At 38.0% G+C, this 10,054-nt stretch overlaps 1 protein-coding gene across 4 annotated transcripts in view; it reads right to left on the reverse strand.

Annotated features, from left to right (window-relative positions):
* Positions 1-10,054, reverse strand: part of BMPR2 (bone morphogenetic protein receptor type 2) — a 172,839-nt gene that overhangs the window by 26,097 nt on the left and 136,688 nt on the right. For all 4 annotated transcript variants that reach the window (XM_032278629.1, XM_032278628.1, XM_032278631.1 and 1 more), the window contains 3 exons: positions 8,384-8,544; positions 6,945-7,092; positions 856-992 (listed from right to left, as the gene is read on the reverse strand). In XM_032278629.1, the coding sequence (XP_032134520.1) occupies positions 856-992; positions 6,945-7,092; positions 8,384-8,544 (446 nt within the window). The remainder of the gene's footprint in view (positions 1-855; positions 993-6,944; positions 7,093-8,383; positions 8,545-10,054) is intronic.

Raw genomic sequence — 10,054 nt, forward strand, 5'->3', positions numbered from 1 at the left:
ACAGTAAATGAGAGATAACTTAAGAATAGAGTATTTGAAGTTATAATGGTAATCTTTGGAAGAGAAAAAAAAAGATTACTAAAGGGAGTTACTTATGGAGAGTGATAGTAGAAAGAGGTAGTTTTTCCCCTTTTAATATAATAATTATGATATATCATTCAATAGGATGATTATATGATTTTATCAATAGAATACTGACCAAATGGAGAGAAACATATACATCTAGAGGTACTGACATTAAAAAAAGTCTTTAAGAAATAAGCTTCAGAAGTGATAGTGGATAATTAGATGATCCTATTTATGTTTAAAAATTATATGAGTGTATATATGTGAATTTGTAAGATGTTTTCAGTGATGTAACAACAACTTACTCAAATGGCAGGAGCCTCTGAAGATATTTCATTGTTGTGAATTATATTTTTAATAAGCAGAATTCATAGGCTACACCTTGGTTTTCTTCAGGTCTAGCCTAAATTTTCATTAGCCACTGATTATGTATGCCTGTACTACTTAACATTTTTGGTATTATTCTCAAGAGACTAAGAAGAAATTTCAATAATGACTAAAATATTAATATGTTAATTAATCCAGCTGTTATTCAATCTGGCAAACTTAAGAAACATTAGTTATTCTCTCTAAATAGTATTTTATGCTTGGAGAAAAACAAAACGGAACCAAAAACTGTGACTTTTTTCATATTGAAAAATTTGAAAATGTATAGCATCATAAAAATCAAGTTGGATTTCTGGCATTAGGCAACTCCAAAAACAATTAACATTATCTATTTTTGCCTCAAACAACATTAAAATATATTCAGTCATAAGTCTTCTCTTTAATAACTTAGTCTTTTCTTACCAGGCTATTTTCTTTCCAGGCTTCTGGGAACTTGGGTCTCTGTTTTTCTCTAGACACAAGAACCTGCATATCCTCGAAAGTGGGATGGTTTCCAACCTCTGTCTGAAAAGCCATCTGGTACTCTGGTACGGATTCCCCTGTGTATTTGTAGAAAAAAATGACAGAATAAAATTTCCAGTTACCATAAATGATAGAATAGCAGGGGTATTTCTGATACTAAGTGAGCAAAAAAACTGTGTCACAATCTTTTTTTTTTTTTTTTAACCCCTTCAGGCAAATTTGGAGATCCTAAAGAGACCTTGTTGTAGGTTTAATAATTCTTTTTTTCTTTTCTTTTTTTTTTTTTTTGAGACAGTTTCATTCTTTTTTCCCAGACTGGAGTGCAGTGGCTTGATCTTGGCTCACCACAATCTCCGACTCCCGGGTTCAAGCGATTCTCCTGCCTCAGCCTCCAGAGTAGTGGGATTAAAGGCATGCGCCACCATGCCCAGCTAATTTTTTATTTTTTCTTAGTGGAGATGTGTTCCTCCATGTTGGTCAGGTTGGTCTCCAGCTCCCAACCTCAGGTGATCTGCCTGCCTCAGCCTCCTAAAGTGCTGGGATTGATTACAGGCATGAGCCACTGTGCCCAGCCAATTTTTTTTTTTTTTTTTTTTTTTCCCAAAGACAAAGTCTTACTCTGTTGCCCAAGCTGGAGTGCAGTAGCACGATCTTGGCTCACTGCAACTTCCACCTCCTGGGTTCAAGTGATTCTCCTGCCTCAACCTACCAAGCAGCTGGGATTACAAATGTACACCACCACACTGGCTAATTTTTGTATTTTAGTAGAGATGGGGTTTCACCATGTTGGCCAGGCTGGTCTCGAACTGACCTCAGGTGATCCACCAGCGTTGGCTTCCCAAAGTGTTGGGATTACAGGCATGAGCCACCATGCCCAGCCTAATGCATTATTAATAAATGCTTTGCTTAGAATAGTCTCAAATATTTGTTGATAAATCAAATGGTAGTTTCAATGATGGATACGTATTTTTAAGTGGTTTCTGGTATTACTAAATTCAGGGAAAAAAGACTGTTACGTTTATAAGGCATACATAATACTTGGAAATAGGCCTGAACACTGATCCCATAGAGGGTGGTGAAGATGAGGAAAAAGTCCAGGACCTGGTGCAACAAATATGCCTATAGAATCAAATATAAATGGATGGGTTGAATACATCATTGGTTCTATTATAGTCCAGCCAGACTGTATCAAATGTCACAAAAATATTTATAATAATGGTCATTTGAAAGAAAAAAATCAATAGACTTTAAACAATTTTTTTTTAAAGAGGCTGGGCGTGGTGGCCTATAATCACAGCACTTTGGGAGGCCAACACAGGTAGATCACAAGGTTAAGAGTTGGAAACCAGCCTGACCAACAGGGTGAAACCCCGTCTCTACTAAAAATACAAAAATTAGCTGGGTGTAGTGGCAAATGCCTATAATCCCAGCTACTCAGGAGGCTGAGGCAGGAGAACTGCTTGAACCCGGGAGGTGGAGGTTGCAGTGAGCCGAAATCGTGCTACTGCACTCTAGCCTAGGCAACAGAGCAAGACTTCATCCAAAAAAAGGCAGGCAGGCAGGCAGGCAGGCAGGCAGGTAGGAAGACAGACAGGCAGGCAGGCAGGCAGGCAGGCAGGCAGGAAGGCAGGAAGGCAGGTGGGCAGGCGGGCAGGCGGGCAGGTGGGAAGGCAGGAAGGCAGGAAAGAGGGTCTTACTTTGTAGTCCAGGATAGAGTGCAGTGGCATGATCATAGCTCACTGTAACTTGAACTTCTGTGATCAAGTAGCCTCCCTAGTAGCTAGGACTATAGGAGGGTGCGACCATGCCCAGCTAATTTAAAAAATATATTTTTGTATCAATATAAGGTCTTGCTATGTGACCCCGGCTGGTCTCATACTTCTGCCTGCTGGTGGCATGAGCCACTATGCCCAGCCCTAAAAATTCCTTTTAACTAACAGGTACTATTTAGGATCATGGACTTAAATATTATTAACTATTTTGTTCACTGTTTAATAACCCTATTCATTGCCAATAAGCACAATCAACTGTAATGTCAGGCTTTCGATTTTTATAAAATATGATAATAAAATGAAGTTTATATATATAACATATTGAACCACATAGAAAACCTCTGGAACCAACAATGAGAAAACCCATGGTCTAGTAGAAATCACGGCAAAGAACACAGAACGAGAGACTCTTCTTGTCTCTTTACCCCTCCTCCCACCCTATTAAAATGACAGGATAAATTACAAGGAAGAACACCAGCAGAGGAGGATAAGGCATTTAGGTTCTAATCTTGGCTTCATCTCGACCTTGGAAAAGTCATTTAACAATTTGTGTTTGGGCCGGGCGCGGTGGCTCACGCCTGTTAATCCCAGCACTTTGGGAGGCCGAGGCACGTGGATCACGAGGTCAAGAGATCGAGACCATCCTGGCCAACATGGTGAAACCCCGTCTCTACTAAAACTACAAAAAATCAGCTGGACATGGTGGTGCGTGCCTGTAATCCCAGCTACTCAGGAGGCTGAGGCAGGAGAATTGCCTGAACCCAGGAGGCGGAGGTTGCGGTGAGCCGAGATCGCGCCATTGCACTCCAGCCTGGGTAACAAGAGCGAAACTCCATCTCAAAAAAAAAAACAAAAAAAAAAAAACAAAAAAAAACAATTTGTGTTTTACACTTCCTGTAGGCAAAATGGCAATGTCTGCCACCTTCCTTATATCATTCACATGGAGATAATACAAAGTTACAATGACACAGATGGAAATCAAATTATAAATAAGTTTATGTTTCATTTAAGTTTCTATTTGAATACTCAAAACAATCCATAAATACTTGCCCTCCACCAATATTAAAAAAGATTTACAAAGATTAATTCTGTTATCTACATAGCATTGCCCAAGTTTATTGTAATATACTGCCTTATGTATAAATACAAGTGATTTTCACATACTGTAAACATTTAAGCAGATACTTAGTGTTGATCAATAACATCAACATTGAACTTGAGAGATAAAGGATTTAATCGTGCCAGTTAGTATATCACTTTCTTCCTTGAAACCCCGTATGATAAAACCTTATCCTATACCATCTGTGAACTGTAAGATATTTATTAATATATCTGATCTGTCTCTGAGACACACACACAACACATACACATATCTTCCAAGTGTTATTTATTGTTTTTTCAAATGCTGGTTTAGTAGAATAACCAAAAATTCACTACTCTTTTAAAAAATCAGACCCAAAGTATAATTTTTAAACTTGCTAAAGGAAACTGAAGTACAATCTTCTATGAACGCAATGGTTAAGAATTACCAAATAAATTTCCACTAAATCTTCACAGCTGAAAATCTAATTGTTCAACAGAAACTTGTTTACCACTAACTTAGTTTTAGGTATTGGAGACACAAAGGTGAATGTTAATGACAAACATCTTCATCATGGAAGATATTAACCTTACCGGATTTCCTTAAAACCTTACTGAATTTCCTTACTATCACTGGATTGCTCAAGGGAAATTTTATAATCTCCCTTTCTTCAGAACTGCCCAAAATATCTTACAGTAATATCTGGTGCTATCAGATACCTTCCTTGCTTTTCACTTTATTTGCCACTTGTTAACTAAGTCTCTACCAGTTAGACTTTTTCTTTTAGCTCCCTTCTCAAATTACACTTATTCTTTCTTCTTTTTTCTTTCTGGGGAACATGAGCTATGACTGCACCACTGCACTCCAGCCTGGGCAAGAGTGAGACTCTGTCTCTTTAAAAAAAAAAAAAAAAAAAAAAAAAAAAAACAAGTACTTGTGATACTAACGCAATTACTGCTGTTTTCAGGAAAATGCCTCAATTGAATCTCTGTACTTTTAATTAACTAGAAAATGCACTTTTTTTTTTGAGACAGAGTTTTGCTTTGTCACCAGACGCCAGGCTGGAGTGCAGTGGCGCAATCTCGACTCACTGCAATCTCCGCCTCATGGGTTCAAGCAATTCTCCTGCCTCAGCCTCCCGAGTAGCTGGGACTACAAGCGCGCGCCACCACGTCCAGCTAATTTTTGTATTTTTTAGTAGAGATGGGGTTTTACCACGTTGGCCAGAATGGTCTCGATCTCTTGACCTCATGATCCGCCCGCCTTGGCCTCCCAAAGTGCTGGGATTACAGGCGTGAGCCACTGTGCCCGGCTGAAAATACACTTCTAAATAATAACTGATTGACCTGTTAATCTAAATAATCACTGATTTATTTCATTATATTTTTGAATTACAAACTAATGTTTGGCCTGGTGCGGTGGCTCACTCCTATAATCCCAGCACTTTTGGAGGCTGAAGTGGACGAATCACTTGAGCCCAGGAGTTTGAGACCAACCTAAGCAAAGTGGTGAAACCTTGTCTCTACAAAAAATACAAAAATTAACCATGCTTGGTGGCACATGCCTGTAGTCCCAGCTACTTGGGAGGCTGGGGAAGGAGTATCACCTAAGCCTGGGGACGTCAAGGCTGCAGTGAGCTGTGATCACACCACTGCACTCAAGCCTAGGTGACAGAGTGAGGCTCTGTCTCTTAAAAAAAAATTAAAAGTACACACACACACACACACACACACACACACACACACACAGAGATATGTATCTGTATATGTATTTAATTTAAAAACATTAATAATGGAGTTGAATTGTTTTGCTTTAAAGACATTAAGCATTAAACATTACTTTATAGTACTATTAATCTTTTTAAATAGCTCCATTTCATAAATTTGTCCAATGCTGGTTCCTTTTTCTATGCTTTTAGTGGTGTTATTCCTAAAAGACAGAGGCCACACAGATCAAATCATCTGTACAGCCTCTAGAAGAATGCGACACCAGATTTATAAAGTTTTTAGATGATAATATAATGATACAATCCCTAAGAAGGGGAGAAAAACTACAAATTCATTTGGCTATTTCAGGTAAGCCTCAAACAAACATTCAATTAAATGGGTATTCTTTTTTTTTTTTCGAGACAGAGTCTTGCTCTGTTGCCCTGGCTGGAGTACAGTGAGGCAATGTCGGCTCACTGCAACCTCCGCCTCCCGGGTTCAAGTGATTCTTTTGCCTCAGCCTCCCGAGTAGCTGGGACCATCACACCCAGTTAATTTTTGTATTATTAGTACAGATACAGACAGGGTTTCATCATATTGGCCAGGTTGGTTTCAAACTCCTGACTTCATGATCTGCCTGCCATGGCCTTCCAAAGTACGGGAATTACAGGCAGGAGACACCACCGCACCCAGCGTTTTCTTTTTGGAGACAGAGTTTCACTCTTGTTGCTGAGGCTGGAGTACAATGGCACCATCTTGGCTCACTGCAACCTCCGCCTTCTGGGTTCCAGTGATTCTCCTGTCTCAGCCTCCCAAGTAGCTGGGATTACAGATGGCATGCCACCATGCCTGGCTAATTTTTTTTTTAATCTTTAGTAAAGACAGGGTTTCATCATATTAGTCAGGCTGGAATCAAGCTCCTGAACTCAGGTGATTCGCCAGCCTCAGCTTCCCAAAGTGCCGGGATTACACGTAGGAGCCACCATGCCCAGCCCATGAGTATTCTTTCATTGAAAGGAAGAAGAGGGGAGGGGAGGGAGAAGGAAGGAGAAAGGGATCATAAAAAAAAGGAAAAAGAAAAAGTATTTACAAATAATTCATTGCTTCTAATTCCTTACAGGGTCAACTCAGTAAACATCCTAAATATAGCTTGTCTCCAACACTCAGATGGTGCATAAGAAAAATGTTGAATGCTAAGGCAATCAGAGACCAAACGAAATAGAGTTCAATAAGCTATTACTGGCAATCAATTAAACTGCACTCAGATGAAAACATGGAACACTCTAAAAAAAATGTCCTGATTTGCATCCTTCTGCTAATAATGTTTCTAAACACTAGATGTCAATGAACTAGAGGTTTAAATAAAAGTAAAAAATTCTTACATAAAAGTTGAGTTATGTACTACAGGTAGAGAAAGGAGATATAACTGTTTCACTTCAAAACATATGAACTTTTGACAGTAGTTTTTACCTGGGAAGAGGTCTGTACATCTCATAAATATCTCCCAATAGATTAGTCCAAGAGCATACATGTCTACTTGTTTCAAAGCTGATTCACAGTCCCTCAAGTTCACAGCTCCTTCTAGCACTTCTGGTGCCATATATCTGATAGTGCCAACCTGATAAATTAGAGTGATATTTTTTTAGAGAGAGAATGTACCATATTCTGAAGAACAGACATTAGAACAGAAGTTACATGTAAATCTTAGTCATGTCAATGTTATTTGACCCTAACCACATCACCAAACCTTTCTATAACTTATTTTTTACCTACAAAATGCCCTTCCTGAATAATTAAACTGTGGTAAATCAATTTTAGTGAATATTATTCATTATTCAAAAAGAATGAGCTAGATTTTCCTATGTATATCAACACAAATAATCTGTTAAGATACACTGAGAAAATTACAAAACAATACGTATGCCACCTAATTTTTAAAAAATTCACAAAAATACAGCTGGGCGCAGTGACTCACACCTGTAATCCCAGCACTTTGGGAGGCTGGGTAGGGTGGATCACCTGAGGCCAGGAGTTCAACGCCAGCCTGACTAACATGGTGAAACCCCATCTCTACTAAAAATACAAAAATCAGCTGGGCGTGGTGGCACAAGCCTGTAATCCTAGCTACTCGGGAGACTGCGGCAGGAGAATTGCCTGAACCAGGGAGGCAGAGGTTGTGGTGAGCCAAAATCGTGCCACTGCACTCCAGCCTGGGCAACAAGAGCTAAACTCCATCTCAAAAAAAATCACAAAAATACATATATGTTGTACACAGACACGTATATATGAATACAGAGAACAAAAGTGGGAAGGATATATTCCACATTGTAATGGTGATTATCAAAAATGGACTATCTTATCTTTAACTTGGTAACTTTACTACTGCTTCAAAAATCACTTCCTACAAATTTGTTCCTAATGCTTGTAAAAATGACTTGGAATGGCAGTGAGTTCCAAAATAAACTGATGAACTTTACAAAGGCCTTTAGGTGATGTATTTTATATTTCTTAATTTTGTGATTCCTAGTATTCTATAATTGGCAGTATATGAGAATGATTGTCCTGAGTCTCACTCTGTCACCAGGCTGGAGTGCAGCGGCATGATCTCAGCTCACTGCAACCTTCACCTCCCAGGTTCAAGCAATTCTCCTGCCTCAGTCTCCCAAGTAGCTGGGATTACAGGTGTGTGCCACTGCACCCAGCTAAGTTTTGTATTTTTGGTAGAGATGGGGTTTTACCATGTTGGTCAGGCTAGTCTTGAACTCCTGATCTCAGGTGATCCACCCACCTGGGCCTCCCAAAGTGCTGGAATTACAGGCGTGAGCCACCATGCCTAGCCGGTAGATGTTTTAATTAAATTCATTATTATTTCAAGGTACATCAGTGTGATACCTTTTGTATACGCTTACCTCACTTATGGCTGCATTATCTTCTTCCCCTGGGCGCACTAGTCTATTTCCAGTTAGCCTCATGGACAATCCAAAGTCACTAATAACACAGGTTCCATCATTTTTCACTAGAACATTTCTGCTGTTTAAATCTCGATGGGAAATTGCAGGTTTATAATGGTCTGTTTGGATAATTTCAAATATTTATTAATGACTAAAAAGCATTATTGAACATGAAATGAACATGCAGGTAATAGGAACTATATAAATATAAAAGTAGTGTTATTTTTCTGCCCATTAATTTTCTAATAAAAAAGACAAATCAAAATTTAAACTCACACTCATCACTATTTTCTAACATATTTTATAACTCCTACCACATGTATAGTTAATTAAACATTAAAACTAACAAACATGCTGCCACTTCAAATTCTAACACACACTTGTTTTTTTTTTCTTCATTTATAGTATAGGGCTGCAAAAAGAGGCAATACAGAAAGGAATATTTGGTATAAACACCAAAAAAACAAGAAGGTCAGATTGTCTAAAATAAGTATCAGTGAAAAACTAATGGAGCTCCAAAATTTTAATATAAATCTTAAACTGCTCTCTTACAGCTTAATAGATCAAACCTGGGACAGCACATTCCAGTCCTACCCTGAGGTTTAGCCATATCTCTAAGCCCACCTCAGCTTTTCAAATCTAACCAGAAATAGTTTTAAAATGGTTTGGAAGAACAAGCAGAGGAACTGGTATCTCTCATCAAGATATGAAAACTTGTTTTTCTAATTTTACAGAAGTAAAGTAGTGTTATGTCCCTTCTAATCCTTCTAAACCTTATCATAGGACTACAGGCTCCATGAAGGCAGAAAGAGAACATATTTTACCAGAATTTAAAAGGCTTGGCACAGGATAGATGCACAGTAAATGCCTGCTGACTGAAAGAATGAATCTAACCTAAGCCTCTCATCAAATATAATTACATTATATTTTTCCTCTCTATAAGGAAATCTTATATAAACCTTTTATTAAATAAAACCATGGCTCAGAAACCGAAAAAAAAATTTATAGCACAATTTCTGAAATTTAAAATATCTGCCTAGATATACAGAAAAACAGAGCAATCAGAACAAAGTCAATACATTAATGAGCATTCAAATGCAATTTCACCAATAATGAAACTATAGGTAATAATGATCCTTGATATAAAAAAATTAAGCAACAGTACAATTTGAAGAAAAAATAGGAGTTACCATGTTTCTTCAACTAAGAGTTGATTTCTTTCTCATTTTCTCCCTTACCCACTTCCTATTCTCCAGTTTTCTAAAGCTTGTATTAACTGGGCTCCTACTCAATTCCAGCAAGAGCTGCATTTCTTACTCTGGATAAAAGCTACAACATAAGTATATGTGCTACAACCTTGAGCTAATATTTATCAAGGAAAACTTACGGAAACATTGGAATATTATTTACATACTAATACCAAATCAATGAGTGGAACTATAGACTGCCCTCTTGAGACAAGTTTTCCCTTTGAAACGCCCCTCTGTACTCATTTAAATCTTCTTTATTTGGGTGTGGAGGGAGGTGGAACATAAAACAATTTTGCCCTGGGCAAAGCACTGAAGTAGGCAAATATCTCAAAGGAAAGCACAAGATATTAGTTATATATATATATATATATATATATAT

The sequence above is a fragment of the Sapajus apella genome, unplaced genomic scaffold (genome assembly GCF_009761245.1).
Source record: "Sapajus apella isolate SASKATOON/1434 unplaced genomic scaffold, GSC_monkey_1.0 scaffold10, whole genome shotgun sequence".
NCBI lineage: Eukaryota > Metazoa > Chordata > Mammalia > Primates > Cebidae > Sapajus > Sapajus apella.